Source organism: Rhinopithecus bieti, unplaced genomic scaffold, assembly GCF_001698545.2.
Source record: "Rhinopithecus bieti isolate Rb0 unplaced genomic scaffold, ASM169854v2 scaffold_62057, whole genome shotgun sequence".
Taxonomy (NCBI): Eukaryota; Metazoa; Chordata; class Mammalia; order Primates; family Cercopithecidae; genus Rhinopithecus; species Rhinopithecus bieti.
In genome coordinates, this window is record NW_016823572.1 from 202,823 (window position 1) to 224,009 (window position 21,187).

The window sequence follows — 21,187 nt, forward strand, 5'->3', positions numbered from 1 at the left end:
ACTTTGTATTTATCCCATTTTTGTTTTGTTAAACTTCTTAAATCTGTAGTTTTGTATCTTTCACCAAATCTGAGTTTTCAGGCGTTATTTTCTTCTAGTACTTTTTCTGCCCCATCTCCTGTCTCCTCTCCTTCTGGGGCTCCAGGGTTAGGCCCTGTGTATGCTCTCTCAGGCTCTGAGGCTCTGGTCCTGTCTTCCTCCAGGTTTTTTTTTTTTTTTTCTTGCTCTTGTTTGGATTGGGTGATTTCTGTTACTCTGTCTCCAAGGTCCCTGATGATTTCCTTCGTCATCTCCATTCTGCTGTTGAACCCATCCATTGAGCTGCTGGATTTTGGTTATTGTACTTTTCTCTTCTGAATTTGGCTTTTTGTCATTCTTCTTATCATCTGTTCCTTTGCTAAGATTTTCTCTATTTCTATTCATGGTAAGAGTGTCTCCCCTTAGCTGTAGGAGCATTTTTATAGTAGTCCCTTTTCAGATAATTCCAACATTGGTGGCACCGTGACACTGGCACTGGATGATTTTCTTTTCCCAGGGAAATTGAGGTGCTCCTGGTTTTTCAAATGCAAAATAAGTTTAGCTTTTGGATCCTCCTATCATGTAGGCAGTCTGTGCCGTGTTTAAACGCTGTGAATAATGTTGATATTTTTATCTTAGCAGGCCTTGACCCCGTGGGCACAGGCCACAAGTTCCAAGTAGCCTTCTGTGGGCTGTGGTTTCAGTGTCAGTTCCCAGTTCCCCTTTCAAAGCCTTCACTGTGCTGTTTGAACCTGCCCCATGTGTGTGCCCCGCACTGCACCCCGGTCTCCCCTGAGGTTCATTTTCAAAGCTTTGGTGTGTTCAGAGTCAGATCTACCACGCACAGCTCAGGGGTAAGCCCGGGAGCCCCCCAGCAGCCTCTCATAGGGTCACCTTTTTGAGCTCCTCCCTATTCTCTTATGTCCCTGATACTTGCAGTTCTTTGGGCCTCTCCTTTCTGGTCCCCTAGCTAGAAATTTGAGGCTTTGGTTACACGATGCGCCATACTTCCTGCAACCGCACGCACGTCTGGAGCCAAGCAGTGGGAGGACAGAAGGCGAAAAACCCAGTGAGGGTCCCCTCCCACTCGGGATCACAGTCCTCCAGTGGAGTGGAGGCTTTATGGCCCTCAGGATTACAGACAGCTGTTGCCCCGGGATTGTTTGGGACTGGAGAGCGAGAGAACAGAGAAAAGAAGAAAGCTGGAATTCCCCCCTTCTCTTTCTGAGCGTCAGAAGACCCCCTTCCTGCTCAGAAGCCAGAACTAAGCGCTTCTCCCGGAGCGCTCTGTCCAGGGTGGTGCCCACTTTGGATCCCGGGCTGAGCTGAGTCCAGGCAGGGGATTGTGGAGGAGAAGCCGACACACTTGGTGCTGGCGGGTGGCATCTTGAGCACTGCTGCTCGTCCCCGCCTGCCTGCTGCTCTGCGCTTCTCTGCAGCCTCAGAGAGCTGCTTCATGCCTCTGCCGAGGTCAGAGCTGCAGGACGAGGGAGAGACGGGGCCTCGTGTCTGTCCGTCCTCCCAGGCCCGGAGCCGCCCTTGTCTCGAGAAGCTCACTTCTCAGTCTGTCAGTCCGATGCACCTGCCAGTGGGGAAGCGGTCACATGGGGTTCCCGTGAGCAGGCCTTTGCTGACGGGAGTTTCTGTTTGGCTTTTCAGGAGACCCCAACCAAAGAGCTGGGGCCCTGTGGAGGAGAGGCGTGCGGCCCTGACCTGAGCGGCCCAGCCCCGGCCTCAGGCTCTCCCTACCTGAGCAGGTGCATCAACTCCGAAAGCTCCACCGACGAAGAAGGTATTTCACGTCATTGACTAGTTTTAAAGGAAACTGAAAAATTGAGTCATGTAAAGGTTTTTTGAGGGTAACTTACCATGTTGCTTTAATGACGCCCCCCTGACATGGGCACAGCACTGCCATCTGCCAGTCGGGCCGGGCTGTCTTCCGACCCGCAGGGTGCACCTGCCCAGAGCCTCCCCCTCTGCCTCATCGCGCGGTGATAAAGGGTGGGGTTTTGTTTTTTATTTCTAGGTGGCGGCTTTGAGTGGGATGATGACTTCTCCCCAGATCCTTTTATGTCAAAGACAACAAGTAACCTGCTCAGCTCCAAGCCTTCTCTCCAAACATCCAAGTACTTTTCCCCACCACCACCGGCCCGGAGCACGGAGCAGAGCTGGCCGCACTCGGCGCCTTATTCCCGATTCTCCATCTCTCCCGCCAACATTGCCAGCTTTTCCCTCACACACCTGACCGACTCGGACATCGAGCAGGGCGGTGAGAGGCGCCACGTGCTGGGGGTTGGGGGTGTGGAGTTGGGGGTGGGGCGCTGCAGCTGGGGAGATGGTGGTCTTGCAGGCTTGATAATCTCATGTCTTCTTCACATTTGCTGAGTAGATTACAAACTTGTTTTTTAAAAATTCCCATCATCAGCTGGGTGCAGTGATTTCTGCCTGTAATCCCAGATACTCAGGAGGCTGAGGTGCGAGGATCAGTTGAGCCTGGGAGTGTGAGACCAGCCTGGGCAACATAGTGAGACCCCATCTCTACAAAAAATAAAAACGGAAAAATTAACCGGTGTGGTGGTGTGCACCCTCACTTCCAGCTGCTCAGGAGACTGAGGTGGGAGGAATGCTGGAGCCCAGAAGTTCAAGGCTACAGTGACCTGTAACTGCACCACTGCCCTCCAGCATGGGTGACAGAGCAAGACCCTGTCTCTAGAGTAAATAAAACTGCCAGCATCCTGAGCGTGCTCTCGGGGCCACGCCCTGCCTGTTTGTCGTGGGCACTCTCAGGCTCGTCACTGCCCACCCTGTGGGGCCAGGCTGAGGCAGAGGGGCTCTGGGTCCCAGAAACGCCCAGGCTGTGCACCGTCTCCTCTTTTTCTCCTGTGGCTGCATAATCCCCCCTCCACACTCTCTCTCCTTTCCCAGAGAGAACCTGCTCTTCAGCAGGCTGGTAAGAGCACTTGATCCCTGGCCTTGGGACCAGCCCACACGCCCACTGGTGCTGCCCCTGGAACGTTGGTTTTGCTACTGAGTCTTGGTCCTGGTGTGGCTCCCAGGGGTGGGGTGGGGTGAATGGGCAGGGGCCGTTTGAAGTGGAGGTATCTGAACATAGGGAGCCTTCTTTCCCCGTCACTAGATTGAAAGATAAAGGTTAATAAGCTCATTTTTTGATTGGAAGTTTACAGATCAAATAATAAATATGGAATACATAGAGGCTTTGTTTGCATGGGCGCTAGGCTTCATTTGTGCAGATTAGATAACACCTGCTACCTGCCAGGCTGTTGGGGCAGATGTGTGGATTCCAGCTGACTTCTTCTGCACCCTGATCCTTAGCGCCCAGCTGGCATTTGAGCCTGGCAGATGTGTTGGTGGGAGCGTCGGGCAGCTGCTGCTTTTGAAGGAAAGGACAGGAAGGGCGGCTCGGGAGGTGCTGGGCTCAAAGCACCCGCTTCTGTTCCCGTGGTGCAGCGCACACACCGTCCGCGCCATTCTTGCCTGATCATTTTAAAAATTCAGCTTTGTCGTCTCACTTCCTCTTTCCTCAACAGGAAGCAGCGAAGACGGAGAAAAGGACTAGGTGGCTGCCAATGCGCACGCTCGGGTCCGAGGCTGCTCCCCTGGAGCGGCGCCCCTGCGCCCTCAGCCCGAGCAGCGACATCCACTCGCCATTTGCTGATATGAGCTTGGGAGGAAGAATCCAGAGGTGAAGAGGGAGACGGCTCTGAGCTGCATTCAAGGCGGGGCCCTTGGGAGCCCAGGTGTGGAGCGAGGCTGTGTCCAGGAGCCAGCATCCCTCGGTGCCCCAGGCACCCGCGGCCGCGTCCTCCCAGGCAGTGCTCCCGCGCTGGCCGTCGGGGGAGGCAGGGGCGCAGCCTCCGTGTGCATGTGTGTGTGGAGCTGTGCGCACTGCGTGTGTGCTTTCCACAGGGGCGTCTCTGCGTCCATGCCTGCACATCCCGGCCCACGTATGGGCACCACAGAGGACACGTGAGGGGAATGGTCACCAGTGAGCCATATTTATTATTTCTAGAGAAATCACGAATTGCTTTCTGTAATTGCACTGTGGATAAATGTTCTGAGAGTCTCCATTGTTGTACAGAATCTTAAATTATTCAAGGAAAATGAGGCAGGTCAAGCAGATGCTATCCACTAGTTTGATTTTTTTTTTTCTGTTTTATAGTTTGCGCTGCATGGTACTTGTAAAGCTTAAATATTTTGAGTGTTCTACTGTGTCTAGGATTGTTGGGATTGTACATATGGTACTCTTTCATAAATGATACATGATTCTGAATGTTAGTGTTTTATGTTCATATAGGAAATATTTTCAGTGAGTCCAAAATACCACTGTTTTGTGGATGGAATCAAATGCATTTTTGTCTCTTCTTGAGGAAGCAGCTTCCCGGCAGCAAATGAAGCTTCTCTCTGAGGAGCTGAGAGGTCTTGCAGCCTCTCCTTGTCGTTCTCCCACCCCACGTCCCATTTTTTAAAGCCCTTTTGGTAAAAACCGGCAGGTTGTGGCCCCAGACCTCAGATGGACCTGGCCCATCCCTGGGGACGTGCTGGGTGGCGGTCGGGAGAGCTGCACCCTGCATGGGGCCGCCGCACCGCTTCCCTCCGCGCAGCTCTTCTGCCTGGTTTTCGGAGGCCAGGCTCCTGGGAAGCTTCTGTGTTCCCATCCTTCCTTCAAGAAGACGGGGGACTCAGGCAGACACATCTCCGTAGAGCACGCCAGCTGTGGAGGACGGTTTGAGGTGGGGATGTGTGCACACGTCAGGTGGGGGGACTTGAGCTTTAAAAAAACTCCACAGCCGAATCTTCTCCGAGCCGCTCCAAGTCACGTCCAGCTGGGCCTGGCCAGTCTCAGGTTGTCTGCGTGGGATGAGATAACACCACATCCTGCAGCTGTGAAGGGAGACGGACAAGGGACGACGGCAGAGCATCAGCAGCTGACACATAGTCTGGATCGGGGACTTGGGTGGTCCCCGGGACTCATCTCACGGACCCTCTGTTCTGCATTAAGCCCCAGGTTCTCTTCTGTCTTTGAAAGGGCCCGAGTGCTCCCAATGTAGCTTCATCACGTCGGCACGAGCCCCAGCGGTCATGGGCGACCTCAGGCCTCCCTCCCTGAGTTCTGCTCTGACATAAAAAGTCCCCGGTGGCTGGTGCAGCACAGCCGTGCTGTGCTGGGGAGGCACCCGTTCCTTCGGGGAGTCCTCGGGCCTGCAATCCCCTCACGCTCACCCTTCACCCCACATATTTTCCGGTGCTGATAACGTTTCCAGACTCCAGCGCAACCTGGGGCACTCTCCAGACCCATTGCAGGGGCCGCCTGGAGTACACGGAAGGAAGTTGAGTCCTAGTGGAAAATGCAGGTGGACATTGCCAGAGTGCGCACAGCAAATGACCTTCATTGCCAGTTCCGCCCCACTCCTCTCATATTTTATACTAAGCAATAACTTTCCAAAGCAAGAAGTTAGGATGGAGAGAGTCCCCTCCTGTCTAGGCATGGGGTAGACGCGGTGTCCGCCTGGGTTGTGCGGGGAGCACCGCTGGCTCTCGGGATGCGCGATTTTTTTTTTTTTTTTTTTTGTAATAGGGCATTAGAAGATGATTTTGCCAAAATTGTCATGACTGAATTCTTGCTGTGGGGACTTCCTGAGTTTTCTCAGTTTTTACGTCTAAGATTAGTCTTGGCTGAGGAGAAATGAGACGTGATTGTACTACTACTTTCAACTGCGGGTTTAAGCAGTTCAGATTTAATGACCAGAGTCATGCAGCTCCAGAGTCATGCAGCTCCATGGAATCTGTCGTCTTCTTATACAGTGTCTCCTCGAGTGACCTTCTGGGGCTGTCAGTTTTCCACTAGGATTAAGATTTTGGCTGGGCAGGGTGGCTGACGCCTGCAATCCCAGCACATTGGGAGGCTGAGGCGGGCGGATCACTTTGAGCCCAGGAGTTCAAGACCAGCCTGGGCAACATGGCAAAACCACGTCTCCACTAAAAATACAAAAAAAAGAAAAGAAAAGAAAAAAATACTAGCCAGGCACATAGTGGTGTGCACCTGTAGTCCCAGCTACTTGGGAGGCTGAGGTGGGAGGATGGCTAGAGCCCAGGAGATGGACGTTGCAGTGAGCTGAGACCATGCCATTGTACTCTAGCCTGGGTAACAGAGCCAGACCCTGTCTCCAAAAAAAAAAAAAAAAAAATTTCATAATTCCCGTTTTTATTTATTTTGAGTCACTCATAATTAATTGCCAAAAAAGCATTTTATACATTGAGTTTGGCGGGGGGGTGGATCTTAGTGTGGTGTTGCATGGAGGGGCGAGATTTTATATTTATAATCACGTGGGTTAACATGTTTTTTTGAAATCCAAGCAATACACAGGAAATTTAAGTAGAATAAAATTGCAGCCCATTTTGAAATGTCAGCATGTGCTGTGTTCAGGTCAGATTTTTGTTGTTTGTTTTGTTATTTTTTAACTAATAAGTTGGTTATCAGTGGTGGGTTTTCAAAACGTACTTGTTCTAATAAGTTGTGCAATGAAATAAATCAGTGGCGTTCTCTGGATGATGTGGGGGAAGGTTAGCATATTTTCTGGCCTTCTATGGGTAGCAACCCAGAATCAATCTGAATTAGACCTATTTTGGTGGAGTTTGTACATTTTAAATCCTATAACAAAAATAATCTAGCTTTCATTTCCTTCCTAGCTAGATGCGAATTTGTCTTTTCAAATGACCCTGTCAATAAGCCAGAAAGGGCAACACAGAAAAAGTGCTCCCCAAATCCCTTCTGAGACTTGGCCCGTGTGTCTGGACGAGAAGCCATTCCCCGTAAGCGTGCAGAAAGCTCGACCAAGCCGAATTGCAAACAGCATTCGTGCTATTTTTAAATGTACAGGTTTGATCGTTTCTATAGAAATGGGTTTATCTAAGAAAAGTCTTGGTATGTCTTGCTGCTGTAAAAGGCCTTTCGGAACCCCTCCTTTTATTCCTGTTCCCCGTAGGGTGTTTGTAGAGTTAAGGACCTACTGCATGTCTGTCCCCAGGGCCCCGGTGGAAGGAAGGCAGCGCCTGCTCTTCCCCGACTTAGCCTGTCATCTGAAAATTCAGAAGTGAACCAAGGGTTAGACGCCAAAGGTTGGGCTTCTGTTAGAGTGGCTTCAACATGTGAGCCTTATGAGAAGTAGCCTTAAAAAAAGAATGGGTGTACGCAGTGACTTCTGATGGAAATCTCCAAAACAATATTCCTAAGTAGCAATGGGGTTGGCTCAAGTCTTTATTAACAAAGAACATTCTCTTTCATCTATAAAAAAATTCTTAAAGATGCGATGACAGTATTGAATTACCAGCAGCCTGTGAAGATCAGTTGGACGGGTGTGGACACGTGCTGATGAAGCGCGCAGGCTTAGTGGGCTGAGTGGGATCTTGATCATGGGGCTGGTGTATGGATCCAGCGTGGGATTCCTTCTGTGGAGGAGGATGTAGGGGCCATCACATCCCCAGGCCTCCCTGCTGTCTCTTTAACACAGGCAAAAAAGGTCCCCGGCAATATAACAGTCAATGAACTTCCAGTTTAAATTGTGTACATTTTAAATTGTAAGATTTTACTGTATATTGATGCATAGTGTGATTCAATAAATTGCTTGTAATTTAAAAACTATTTAATATTCAAAATAAATATAGTTATATATTTATAAACTCTGTTGCCGCGTTTCTTCTATGTTTTGTCCATGTGCAAGGACCTGGGTGGGTGGCCTGGCCCTGCCCTGCCATGAGTGCCCGCAGCCTGTGCCCCGGGCCCCTGCCCTGGTCCCTCTGGAGCTTGTGTGCCGGGACAGACTTAAACTCCCCGCACTCCTGAGGACATAAAGCTTTGTGTCACCACTGGAAAACCAAACCTGTTTAGTGTTCGTGCCCCCTTGAAGCATGTCTATAATCCATGCCTTTGCACTCATGAATTTCGGAAGCATTCCTCATTTCCAAAGACCTCGATTGGCCCAGCCTCAAATGAGCTCTAGGCCAAGAGAAGAACTAACCTTGGCTCCAAGCCAGCCTTTCTGTGCCCACCCCCCGGCCCCCCACCCCACCCTACCATGGCCCCTCTGAGTCCCCACCCAGAAGTACTGAGACAGGGCAGCGAGACCCATGAGTGTGGAGCACTCGCAGTCACCACACCCCTAGCATCCCCGAATGGTCCCTCCCTGAGCAAGATGCTGCTTTGGCTGGGCGTGTTGGCTCACGCCTGTAATCCCAGCACTTTGGGAGGCCGAGGCGGGTGGATCACTTGAGGTCAGGAGTTCAAGACCAGCCTGGCCAACGTGGAGAAACCCCGTCTCTACTAAAAATACAAAAATTAACCGGGCGTGGTGGTGCATGCCTGTAATCCTAGCTACTCGGGAGGCTGAGGCAGGAGAATCGCTTGAACCCGGCAGGCGGAGGTTGCCATGAGCCGAGATCATCTCGCTCCACTGCAAGCCAGCCTGGGCAGCAAGAGCGAAACTCCGTCTCAAAAAGAAAGGCGTTCCCATGGACAGCCCCCCCACCCCCAACTCGGGGTCCAGGTTCCCCTAAACATCCTCGGCTGCGGGGCGGGGGAGCCCCTGGGAGATGCCGGCGTTTTCGCGGAGCAGCTCGTCCCCGAGTGCTCGTGGACTTGGGCTCTGCGCTGAGCCTGAACCGGGGCTGCCCCTCCGTCCGGCTGCTCCCAGGGACCTGTTTCCCCATCCGCGGAATGGGCCCGGGCCCCGCCAGGAGTGGAGAGGCCGGGGAAGGAGGGCCGCGGGAGGCACGGACGAGGGGGCGCTGTGTTGGGGGCAGGGTCGGGGAAAGCAGGTGTCTCCGTCACGGATGTGGGGTAGGCTAGTGGGGAAGGTGCGGGTAGAAATTGAGGGGGAGGATGGGGACAAGCAGGTTGTGGGGAGGCTGCCCCGAGGGCTCATTTGCATGCGTCCGCGGCCCCGCCCGTGGCGGCTAAAGCGACGTGTCCTTGTCCCCCGTGGGCAGCCTCGGCGCGTGCGGCAGCGGATCCCCAGGTAACCCGGGAGCTGGGAACTCGGGTGGGGCCGCGGGGAGGGAACCCAGGGGCAGGACCTGGCGGCGGGGTTGTGGGGGTTCGGGGAAACCCGGGTGGGGGACTTCTGGTCTGTCCGGAGCCCCACGGGGGCCATCCACGTGGTGGGATTGGGGGCTGCCGCCAGGCCCTGGCCATTGCCGATCTCTGACCTCCACGGCTGCCCCATATCCGCAGCGGTTCTGGCCCCAGTGCTGTCCCTGCACGTGTCACGTCCAGCGGGGCAGGACAGCGAGAGCCTGGTGACTGGAGTCACTGCCCGCCCACGGGGCGAAGGAGTCAGTGCCGCCTCCGGCAGAGGCAACCCCTAAGCTAGGGTGGGGGATGCATCTCAGGGTGGTCTAGGCAAAGTGTCAAAGGTCACCAAGCTCAGGAGGCACTGGGGGGCAGTGAGGGGCATGAGGCCAGAGGAAGATCTAGGGGTCAGGGTGAGTCACCCAGGGGGAAGGTGGACGCAGGGACAGGGACAGGTTGCAGAGGTCTGTATGAGGTAAAGCAGGGGCGTGGGGTGGGGTCAGCCCAGGGCTAAGCGTGTGAACAGAAGGACCTCCAGTCGCGGAGCGCCACCCCCTGCCCCTGGTACCATTGTTGTCAGCAAGTAGGAAGCTGCCGGGGACGGCCCCCCAGCGGGTCCCCTGGCCATGTGGGGGCGACCACAGAGTGTCCTGTGTTCCGGATTTCAGCTCCAAGGGCCTCACCTCTCCGCCGCCACCACCTGGGACAGCCAGTCCAGGGCCATGAAGACCAAGAACCGGCCCCCGCGGCGCCGGGCTCCGGTGCAGCACACAGAGGCCACCCCTGGGGAGGGGACGCCAGAGGGGTCCCTGCCGAACCCGGGGCCAGAGCCATCCAAGGGTCTGCGGAGCCGGCCGGCCCGGGCCGCAGCAGGGGCGAGGGGCGAGGGCGGGCGCAGGCGGCCAGGCCCCTCGGGACCCGGTAGCCGTCGTGACAGCAGCATCCAGCGGCGGCTGGAGAGCAACGAGAGGGAGAGGCAGCGGATGCATAAGCTCAATAACGCCTTCCAGGCCCTCCGTGAAGTCATCCCGCACGTGCGCGCCGATAAGAAGCTCTCCAAGATCGAGACACTCACACTGGCCAAGAACTACATCAAATCACTGACGGCCACCATCCTGACCATGTCCAGCAGTCGCCTCCCGGGCCTGGAGGGGCCGGGCCCCAAGCTCTACCAGCACTACCACCAGCAGCAGCAGCAGCAGCAGCAGCAGCAGCAGCAGCAGCAGGGGGCAGGGGGCACGTTGGGGGCCACCGAGGCCCAGCCCCAGGGCCACTTGCAGAGGTACTCCACGCAGATCCACAGCTTCCGAGAGGGCACCTAACGTCCAGCCCTGGGTGGGGGTGGCAGTGGCCACGGCTGCCCGGCCTGCTCCTCCCAGCCCCAGTCCCTCCAAGCCCCGAGCCCCAAATGGGCGGGGACACCCCACAAGGACACGGCCTCAGCTGTTCCATTTTCCCCCGAACATTCAGCCATTTCCCTGGAGCAATTTTTCCTGCCCCGCTGGGGACCAGCGAGTGGCCTAGTTGAGGCCGAGGCCCTGGAGAGCGTCGTGAGGCCCAAACCTCTGGGTAGAGCCCAGGCAGATCCAGATTTTTCATTGAACCAGGCAGTCTCCTTGAAAAGGAGACTCCTTGAAAAGGAGGAAAAGTTGAAAAACCTCCTTAGCCTTGGCACCAACGTTTCTTCACCCTGACTTCCTCCAAGGCAAGGGGAGATCCCAGGAAAAGGGTTACTTGCAGGTTTTCCGAGGCCAAGGCCCCAGCATGGGACCCCCGCCTCCAACCTTCATTGTAGGGCTACATGAGGCCTGGGCTCAGTATCCGCATTTGGGGTAAACTGAGGCCTAGGACAAGCCTGGCAGAGCCCAAGGCTGCTCAGGGAGTGGGGCCAATCTGAGATGGTTGGAGCTGCCAGAAAATCTAATCAGATGACCTCAAATCCATCCTCAAAGGTTGAATAGTGGGGAGGGGCTGGAGTCTCTTCCTCCCTCCTCCCGAGTAGGGGCTCCTGGATGTGATGACCCCAGGCTGTGCCTGGTTGTGGAGGGTCTGGGGCAGGGTGTGAGGGGCGCTGTGAAGCTGGAGCAGGAGGCAGGGCTGGGTGTTCCTGGTGCAGCCCTTCTGGGCACGGCAGAGAAGCCCCAAGGCCCTTTCTTGCTCCCCAAGAGCGACTCTGAGGCCTCCTGTTCAGCCCTGGCCCGTGCAGGGACCAAGTGTGCCCCATCCCAGCCCCCGCCACTGCTGTTACTTATTCTCACTAATGTGGGGTTATCATAATTGGCACCATGCTGTGTCTGTAGGACATTATGATGTGCTTGGGTCCTGTTCTGAGGTGGCAGCCCGTTGGGTCTCTCTGCCTGGTGGAGCCTGGGGGTGGCAGGTACATCCCTTCCCCCACCCAGGTACTTCATCCTCATGGCTGGGCCTGGCTGCTTGGCACGTCTCTGCTGCCCCAAGCCCAGCTTCCTTCTGCTGGGCGTTCCTGCCCCACTGGCTCTGCCGGACTTGGCCACTTGGCTCTCCCCTCCCTCATGCCTCTGCCCAGAGATGTCCTGAAGGCCCTCAGGGCCAAGCTGGGCCAGCGATGTGGCTGCCACCAGCTGAGACGCGTAAGGGCTGTGGTGTGCCCATCCCCACCAGGTGCGGCCTTGCCGGCTCCGCCCCAAGATGGGGGTCGTGGGCCACCAAAGCTGCATGCAGCCAGCAGGCCTTGGGGTCACACCTAGCACCATAAGGGACACACGGATACGCCTGAGTACTGGCATCTGGCATTGGCAGCTTCAGGCCTGATTTTCCTGGTCAGGGCCCCTTAAGGTGGCCCGGGCACATAGGTCTCATTTCGATGAGACTCTATCAAAGGCCTGGTCTGGTCCTGACCCTACCGCCCCAGCTGTCCTTCAGCACAGCTCGGGGTGGGGACTCCAGGATGCTGGGTCTGCCCCTTGGGAGGGGGCAGTCTGGAAGGTCAGGGTGATCCACCACTGCGGGCTGAGATTGGATGCAGGTGGGAGCTTGGGACAGCGAGAGCTCAGGGCTCCCCTGCTGTGGGACACCTGCCCAGCGGGGACTCAAGATGACAAAGACCTCCCCAGCGGGGGGTACTCAGGTGCTACAAACCTGGCAGCTCTTGTTTCCGGCTGAGCCATGGCCAGAGCAGGGCTCAGTCTGCCCCTGAACTTGCTGAATGGACCGACGAGCTGAGCCCGAAAGCCCAGAAGAGCCTCGGTCCAGGAGACGAAGACTGGACCCGGTGTCCAGCACAGCCCAGGGCTTCCCGGGGGGCAGCAGGAGGGCCTGGGGGTCACCGCCTTCAGGACAATGGCCTCAGTGGCTCTTTCTGCCCTGAACTGGCACCCGCACCTCCTCTGCTTCCTAGAGGGTGACCTGGGCCGAGCAGCCAGTCCTTCTTCCCCTGAGGCCAGAGGGGACGCCCTGTGGCCACATCACACAGGATACTCAGTAGCCATAGTCTCGCTTCGGGGTGTCCAGTGTTTCGAGGAGAGGGGCCAGGGGCCAGGCCCACTCCCTTGGCCCTCCTCTTGGACCCCAAGGCCAGGCTGGACCCTTTTATCCTGTGGGGAGCCCCTGCCTCGGCCTCGGGCTGAGTTCCCTCAAGTCCCCGCATAAGCGGGTCAGAGACCCACGTGCCATCCCCAGGCTACCCCACGCGCCGTCCCCCGGGGCTGTGGACGCACCCACCCTTCGGCAGACAGGCGCCCTGAGAGCTCCGGAGGCGCGATCCCCATCCCCACCCACAGAGAAGCCAGAACCCGCGATTGTTGCATCTGGGAAAACCCAGCCGGGGCCGCACGGCCCGTGCCCCCGCTGTAATCGTGCTGAAAATGATTCTCAAATGACCCAAACTGGCTCTTATTTTTTCTAATGGCCCTTTCAAAGTATTCATGAAATTGACGCTGTGTCATAAAACAAAAATAAAAGATTTCACGGCAACGTCTGCTTCAGGCACGCGGGGAACCACACGTTTTAATCAATCAGTGTTATCGATAAAAACACCAGGGCATGGACACTCCAGGGGAAATATTTATTGAGTAAAGCATCTGAGGAAGTGATGCTGGGCAGGTAAACAGTTGGTGCTCAGCAGCGAGAGGACGCGTCGCTCTGCCGTTCTGCAGGGTGACGCCCTCCCCGTACCTCGCTGAGAGCCGCGTGCAGACACAGCAGGCCACAGCAGAATGCACAGGTCAGTGTTGTAGGAGAATAAACCGTAATGCCCAGAGAAAACCTGATAGAGAAATGTAAACAGACAGGACAGGGTGGTTCCAGGTGGCCGCCACCGTCAGGACCTTCCCGTGATTGATCTGAGAGCTTCCCAGCCGGCGGCACTGCGAGGCACTTCCAGAAACACTGGAACACCAGGTCTCTCAGAAGCCGGCGGGCGGGGCCCCAGGGAGACCTTTCTCAGCATCAGCTTTTGGGTGACAAACCCCATTTTGTACAAATACAACAGACCTCCTGCTGACAGTGAGCCCAGGACCCTAGGAAGGTCAGGTGGTGGTAAAGTCATCCCCTCTCCAACCGAGCAGAGCCTGGGGTTGGGCTCTGATGACCTCCCGGGCAAAGTGTCCAGGTGGAGGAAGCAAACCCCCAAATGGGGCACAAAAGGATAAAAAGCAGCTGAGAGACTGCTGGATGGGTCGGGGCCACTTGGCCAACGCTTTCTGCCTCGCCTGGCCGGGCCGAGCTCTCGTCACAGGATGGAGGGTGACTGTGCGCCCTGCTCCATGTGCAGGATGGGCTGAGGGTCTGTGTGCACACCCCATGGCCACCGCTGACGGACACAGTCCTGCTCCCCGCAGAAGCCTACAGTCTGCACCCCCTACAACATGATCTGATCCAAGAAGCCCCTGTCCGCCAGCACGTCTGGGGAAGAGGCCGAAAGGGGGTTGGTGACGGTGACTGCGCATACGGACACTGCCTCCAGCCACAGGGCAGCCTCTCGTCCTCTCCCAGCCTCCTGTCTGGTACCCCGGCCCCCTCAGGGAAGAGAACATCCTATCCAATCCCATCCACTCCAGTGTTATTTTCAATCTGCTGTCTCCTTTCTTCACTTTTTTTTTTTTTTGAGATGGAGTCTCACTCTGTCACCAAGGCTGGAGGGCATTGGCACGATCTCAGCTCCCTGCAGCCTCCGCCTCCTGGGTTCAAACGATTCTCCTGCCTCAGCCTCCCAAGTAGCTGGGATTACAGGCGCCCGCCACCATGCCCAGCTAATTTTTTTTTTTTTTGTATTTTTAGTAGAGATAGAGTTTCACCATGTTGGCCAGTCTGGTCTCAAAACTCTTGACCTCAGGTGATCTGCCCACCTCAGCCTCCCAAAGTGCTAGGATTATAGGCGTGAGCCACGGCACCCGGCCTCCTTCCTTCACTTTTGAAATAAAAGCCTCTTTGCAAGTCCTGCTCTGAGAAATGGTCACTGCAAGTGGTAAAGAGGCCCTGAGCCCCACAGCGTCTCTCTTGGTCAGGGGTGGCGGGGCCCAGGTGCTGTCTGAGATGCCGGCTCAGGAGGGCTCCATCCTGGGCTCTGCTGCCCCAGGGCCGGTGTTCCTGGAGGGCTCCAGGTTCTGGGTTCTAGTCCTGGAAAGGCAGGAGGGAGAGGGGAAGGGAAGGGTGGGAGGGGCCTCCGGGAGGTACAGCTCCCACCCCATGCCCCACACCCCCAGGGCTCCTCGCAGACGGGGACATGTGCAAGAGTGTCCGTGCAGCTTCACATTTCGGGGCCGTCTCAACCAGTGCCTGTGAAGTGGCCTCAGCCTTGGGGCCAGGTTCCCTCCAGAGTCCACCAAGGAGACATCGCTCTCACGGTACACACTTCAGCACAAGAATGGCTCAGCCTTGATCCCCCAAACCGGGCACCGTCCCTGCGTCTAGGTGCGTGGGGGCGCCTTAGCAGCAGACGGGGCCACGGGCCTCTGGCAGGGCACTTGGCTCCTGCTCCTGGGACGAGCTCCGGGGGGCCCTGGTGGCATTGGCCCGGACAGAGATATGGTCCCAGCCTCCCTGGAAGGAGAGAGCTGCGTCACCAGGGGACTCGGGGACTCGAGGATCCTGGAGGGGCTCTGCCTGGGGGTCTCCCTCCAACCCAGACCCCGGGTCCCAGGGGACTGTCCCACAGGACACAAGGTGACCACACAGCCCCAGACCATGGCTCCCACTCACCCCGATGCCGTAGTCCCAGCCATGGCCCTTGGGCTCGTGGGGCTGCACACCTGTGCGATGACACACCGTCCCCCGGCTCAGGCTGTGGCTGCCCTGCACTTTGTTGGCGATCACCCAGACCTGGAGCACACACCCCATGCAGCTCTCAGCCCCAGCTGCCGTGGGACAGCTGGGCACGGGATGGGGGAGACCAGAGAGGGAACCAGAGCACCCCAAGCGCCCGATACCCCCTGAGCACCCCCACCTGGTCCAGAGGCCCCACGGACACTCGGCACACGTTGTTGGACACGTGCTCCCAGCTGGAGCCCTGCGGGTAGCTGGGCGTGATCCCCTGGCGATACCACAGGTTTCCTGGGGAAAGAAGCCGTGAAGATAAAGGGGAAGACCTTCCCGGCCCCTCCTGCCCGTGCGGCCCAGCAGCCGGTGGCCAGGCCCCGCTCTAACCACTTCGGGGTTTGGGAAGCTGCCGGGGAGGCAGGAGGGTCCTGGCCCCTGAGTCAGGGCCACAGCCTCGTCCACTGCTCCACTCAGGAGCCTGGGCTGCAGCCAGCTCTGCCTTCTGCACACTCAGGGCGTCTCCCAAGCCTCATAATCGCCCTATTGTGCTGGGCACAGCTGGGGTCCTGATCCTCTTTCTGCTGAGGCAGAAACTGTGGACAAGGGAAGTCCTAGCCAGAGCAATCAGGCAAGAGAAAGAAAGAAAGGGCATCCAAATCGAAAAAGAGGAAGTCACGGTGCTTCTGTTTGCCCATGATAGGATCAAATACCTAGAAAACACTAAAGACTCTTCCAAAAGACTCCTAAGTTTGACACATGAGTTCGGGAAAGTCTCAGGTTACAAAATCAATGCACACAAATGAGTAGCACTGCTACATGCCGGCAGCAACCAGGCTGAGAATCAAATGAACCCCTTTTACAACCGCTGCAAAAAATAACACAAAATACCTGGGAATGTATATAACCAAGGAGGTGAAAGATCTCCACCAGGAGAACTACAAAACAGTGCTGAGAGAAATCAGAGATGATAGAAACAAATGGAAATGCATCCCATGCTCATGGATTGATGAGTATGGGATGAATCAGTGGAAGAATCAATATCATGAAAATGACCATATTGCCCAAAACCATCTACAGTCAATGCAATTTCTATTAAAATACTGTCATCATTTTTTACAGAATTAGAAAAAAAAATCCTAAAATTCATATGGAACCCACAAAGAGCCTGAATGCCCAAAACAATTCTAACCAAAGAGAACAAATCTGGAGGCATCACAATACTGGACTTCAAATTATACTACAAGCCTACGGTAACAAAACAGCATGGCGCTGCTATAAAATAGACACATAGCCCACCCCCGGCCAATGTATTATAAACCAGTTGATACCTAAGTAGTTTTTGGGGGATGATATATTACTTACACATTTTCTATGTAGTAAATATGTATGTGTATGTGCGTGGGTGTGTATCTGATTATTTTGTTGGAGTGATTCCTAGGGTTTGGAACTGTTTGCGCCAAGTTTATGCAAAAATCTACATTTTTGAGTAAATTCCCCATGACTAGAGTAAGTTTCCCCAGTATTTGAGAATTCTTCACTTCCCAAGGCTGTACAAACATCAGATAATCAATATTTGTAAGGATCGATAATGTAATTTATAATGAAATTGCTTTCTCAGTTATTAACGTTAACTGGATCATCTTCATGTAGCCTTATAACTCATTTGTGCTATTCCATTTTCCTCTGTTCCTTTTATTTTCACTTCCCTTATAATGTTAGTCTCTTTGTACTGATTTCTGAAGACTTCATTTATGATTAAAGAGGATAACATTTTGTCTAGAATTGCAAATATGTTTTTTCTCATTCATTTTACTGTGGTGTTTTATTTTTTGGTTACACAGAAGTTGTATATTGAAATATAATCTTGTTCTGTTTTATGAAAAAAAAAATAGACACATAGACCAATGGGACAGAAGAGAGAACCAAGAAATAAAGCCAGATACCTACAGCCCACTGATCTTTGAGAAAGCGAACAAAAGCAGAAACTGGGGAAAGGACAGTTTATTCAATCAGTGGTGCTGGGAAAACTGGATAGTCACGTGTAGAATAATGACACTGGATCTGTCTCTCTCACCATATTAAAAAATCAACTCAAGATGAATCAAGGACTTACATCTAGACCTAAAACCATAAAAATTCGACAAGAAAACCTAGGAAAAGCTATTCAAGGGCTTTGCCTCGGCAAAGAATTTCTGACTAAGATCCCAAAAGCAAATGCAACAAAAACAAACATACATAAAGGAGTCCTAATTAAACTAAAAAGCTTCTACGGAGCAAAAAGAGTAATCATCAGAGTAAAGAGACAACCCACAGGATGGGAGAAAATATTTGCAAACTATACAACTGACAAAGGACTAATAACCAGAATCTAGAAGGAGTCAAACAAATCAGCACACACACACACAAAACCAATAATCCCATCCAAAAGTGGTCAAATGACATGAATAGACATTTCTCAAAAGAAGACATGAGGCCGGGCGTGGCGGCTCACGTCTGTAATCCCAGCACTTTGGGAGGCTGAGGCGGGCGGATCACCTGAGGTCGAGAGTTCGAGACCAGCCTGACCAGCACAGAGAAACCCCCGTCTCTACTAAAACACACAATTAGCTGGGTGTGGTGACACATGGCTGTAATCCCAGCTACTTGGGAGGCTGAGGCAGGAGAATCGCTTGAACCCAGGAGGCAGAGGTTGCAGTGAGCCGAGATTGCATCCACTGCTTTCCAGCCTGGCAACAAGAGCAGAACTCCGTCTCAAAGAAAAAAAAAAAGGTATGCAAATGACCAACAAACGTATGAAAAAATGCTCAACACCACTAATTATCCGAGAAATGCAAATCCAAACCACACTGAGATATTAATACCATTCGATTTCTGCAAGACTGGCCATTATTATAAAGTCAAAAAACAACAGAGCCAGGCGCAGTGGCTCACACCTGTAATCCCAGCACTTAGGGAGGCAGAGGCGGGCGGATCACCTGAGGTCAGGAGTTAGAGACCAGCCTGCCCAACATAGCGAAACCCCGTCTCTACTAAAAATACAAAACAATTAGCTGGGCATGGTGGCGGGCACCTGTAATCCCAGCTACTCGGAAGTCTGAGGCAGAAGAATCGCTTGAACCTGGGAGGTGGAGGTTGCAGTGAGCCGAGATCACGCCACTGCACTCTAGCTTGGGCAACAAGAGTGAAACTCCATCTTAAAAAAAAAAAGATTTTTTTAATGGTACATTTTATTTTTTATTTTTTTACTTTACTTTTATTTTGTGAGACAGAGTCTTGCTCTGTCACCCAGGCTGGAGTGCAGTGGCATGTCTTGGCTCACTGCAATCTCCTCCTCCCAGGTTCAAGTGATTCTCCTGCCTCAGCCTCCTGAGTAGCTGGGACTACAGGCACTTTGGGAGGCTGGCACTTACGCGCCACCACACTTGGCTAATTTTTGTGGTTTTAGTAGAGATGGGTTTCACTAAGTTGGCCAGGGTGGTCTCAAACTCCTGACCTCAAGTGATCTGCCCACCTCGGTCTCCCAAAGTGCTGGGATTACAGGCATGAGTCACTGTGCCCGGCTAATGGTACATTTTAAAATAACTGAAAGAAGGCCAGGTGTGGTAGCTCATGCCTGTAATCCCAGCACTTTGGGAGACCGAGGTGGGTGGGTCACCTGAGGTCAGGAGTTCAAGTCCAGCCTGGCCAACATGGTGAAACACCACCTCTACTAAAAATATAAAAATTAGCCAGGTGTGGTGGCCTGTGTCTGTAACCCTAGCTACTTGGGAGGCTGAGGCAGGAGAATCGCTTGAACCCAGTAGGTGGAGACTGCAGTGAGTGGAGATCGCACCACTGCACTCTAGCCTGAGAGACAAGAGCGAAACTCCGTCTCAAAAAATAATAATAATAATAACTAAAAGAGTATAATTGGATTGTTTGTAACATAAAGGCTTGAGGGGATGGATACTCCCTTTCCCCTGCTGTGATTATTATGTATGGCATGCCATATTATGTATCAAAACATCTCATGTACCCCATAATACACACACCCACTCTGTACTCACAAAAATTAAAGTTTTTTTTTTTTTTTTTTGAGACACAGTCTCACTGACCATGTTGGCCAGGCTGGTCTCGAACTCCTGACCTCAGGTGATCCGCTGGCCTCAGCCTCCCAAAGTGCTGAGATTACAGGTGTGCGCCACCATGCCCAGCCAAAACATTAAACATTTTTAAAAAAAGCAACTTGCCGTTCTCATCCAGGGCGTACACCGACGTCTGCCCCACGGACACCTGCTTCAGCCTCTGTCTCGGCGGGGACGGGATGTGGTACCAGCAGTCACCTGAGAAGGGGAGGCTGACTCAGGCATGTGGCTACCTCCTGCTCATGTGGGCCAGGTGGGGCTGAGGGCCTCGGTCCCCAGCTGCCTCTCGGATGTGTAGCCTGGTGTCAGCTGTGGGCCACACAGAGCTGAGCCGTGCGCTGCCATCCACCCAGCACCATGCCTGGGGCTCTGGAAGCCGTGGCGGGCTCTGATGGACTCATCTCACCAGCGCAACACAAAGGCTTCCAGGGCAGCTCATGGTGGAGACCCAGCCTCAGGGGCTGCCCCCCAACCCATCCCTGTGTGGAGGGCAGCTGAGTACCAGCGTCCCCATGTTGGACACTGGACATCTGGAGAAAAACAAGCCAGCACAGGCCGTCCTCCCAGGCAGCCACCAGAGTGGTCACTGTGGAGTAGACCCTGCAGGGCCAAGACACAGGGGCCACCCTGGGAAGGGCCAGGCAGGCCTGGCTCCAGCTGCCCCATCGCCAGGGTGACCACCTCCCAGTCAGTCCCAGTGGGAGGGGGACACGGCTTCTGGGGAACCCTGGCCCAGAGGGGATGTTCAGCAAACGTCAGCTTGGACGGAAGGTGAGCACTGTAGGGGCTCCTGGGGTGCGGCACTCACCGGCCGGCTGCGAGGGGTACACGGAGCCCCGGTAGAAGGCGGAGCCGTCCCTTGCCACGGCCCACACCTGGTAGCAGGCCCCGATGGAGATGGAGGCGAAGGGCTGGTCGGTGCCAACGTGCAGCCAGGAGGAGCCCTGGGGACGGCGAAGAGGGGTGCTGAGATCACCAGGGCCCCCACCCGCAGGGCCCCACCTCCAGGCCCAGCAGAAATGGGCCTAGCAGTTGGGCAGCACGGGTGGCTGGGGGACAGCCGGGAGTCACACAGCCCCACCCGGCCTGATTTCGGTGCTTGTTGAAATCCTGGGCGCATCTCATCCTCCTGCGAGCAGGGACATCGCCCCTGTGGGCGTGTGCACCTCACCGGGGTGCTGACCACCAAGGACCAGGTGCCAAAGAACCACGGTGTCCCCTGGGCCCACCTCTGTCACCCCTGCCCCACTGGCCTCATTCCTGGGCCAACTGCCCCAGGGCACAGGGACCCACTTGGACCACAGACAGTGTCCACTGGTCCTAGGGGCTTGTCCTGAGCAGGGTCCCAGCCCAGCCGGACTCCAGAGGAAGGAAGAATCTGGCCCTGGCACTCACCGCGGGGTTGAGCGCCGACACGCCCAGGCGGCACAGCACATCCCCCTTGTCACTGATGGCCCAGAGGGCAATGCTGTGCCCGCTCTCCTCCGCACCCGGGCTCTCCGGGATGATGGACACGTCCCTGAGGGCGATGGGGGGCACCTCCAGCCAGGGCCCGCTGGTCACCAGCTTGCATTTTCTGTACAGTGGAGAGCAGACACAGCCCGGGGACCCCAACGTGACCGCCAGGCTCCAGGGCCTCTCCCCCTGGAGCCAGGAGGAGGAAAGCAGTCAACCCCGGGGTGGGTGGAAAGAGGGGCCCAGAGGTGGCCTCCTCCCCACCCCCACC

General features: G+C 54.9%; 3 protein-coding genes across 7 annotated transcripts in view; 2 read left to right on the top strand and 1 right to left on the bottom strand.

Moving 5' to 3' along the window:
* LMTK2 (lemur tyrosine kinase 2) overlaps positions 1–7,719 on the top strand; it is a 76,057-nt gene extending 68,338 nt beyond the window's left edge. The window contains exons 11-13 of the mRNA XM_017861646.1: positions 1,678–1,810; positions 2,045–2,287; positions 3,567–7,719. Of these exons, the coding sequence (XP_017717135.1) occupies positions 1,678–1,810; positions 2,045–2,287; positions 3,567–3,595 (405 nt within the window). The 3' untranslated portion in view covers positions 3,596–7,719. The remainder of the gene's footprint in view (positions 1–1,677; positions 1,811–2,044; positions 2,288–3,566) is intronic.
* A 1,253-nt stretch (positions 7,720–8,972) lies between these two features.
* Positions 8,973–11,770, top strand: BHLHA15 (basic helix-loop-helix family member a15). The gene is made up of 2 exons (XM_017861637.1): positions 8,973–9,050; positions 9,772–11,770. The coding sequence occupies exon 2, from the start codon at positions 9,826–9,828 to the stop codon at positions 10,423–10,425; it is 600 nt and encodes a 199-aa protein (XP_017717126.1). The 5' UTR covers positions 8,973–9,050; positions 9,772–9,825; the 3' UTR covers positions 10,426–11,770.
* Positions 11,771–13,056: 1,286 nt separating this feature from the next.
* The window catches only part of TECPR1 (tectonin beta-propeller repeat containing 1), a 41,011-nt gene continuing 32,880 nt past the window's right edge, over positions 13,057–21,187 (bottom strand). For all 5 annotated transcript variants that reach the window (XR_001883241.1, XM_017861639.1, XM_017861641.1 and 2 more), the window contains 6 exons: positions 20,857–21,037; positions 20,270–20,405; positions 19,567–19,659; positions 15,525–15,631; positions 15,281–15,400; positions 13,057–15,121 (listed from right to left, as the gene is read on the bottom strand). Coding sequence is in view for 4 of the 5 variants with exons in the window: in XM_017861639.1 (XP_017717128.1) it covers positions 15,008–15,121; positions 15,281–15,400; positions 15,525–15,631; positions 19,567–19,659; positions 20,270–20,405; positions 20,857–21,037 (751 nt within the window). In the remaining variant the exon portion in view is untranslated. The remainder of the gene's footprint in view (positions 15,122–15,280; positions 15,401–15,524; positions 15,632–19,566; positions 19,660–20,269; positions 20,406–20,856; positions 21,038–21,187) is intronic.

What these genes read in the sequence shown, in the direction of transcription:
- BHLHA15 (XM_017861637.1), top strand. Translation starts at nt 9,826, where the DNA reads ATGAAGACCAAGAACCGGCCCCCGCGGCGCCGGGCTCCGGTGCAGCAC.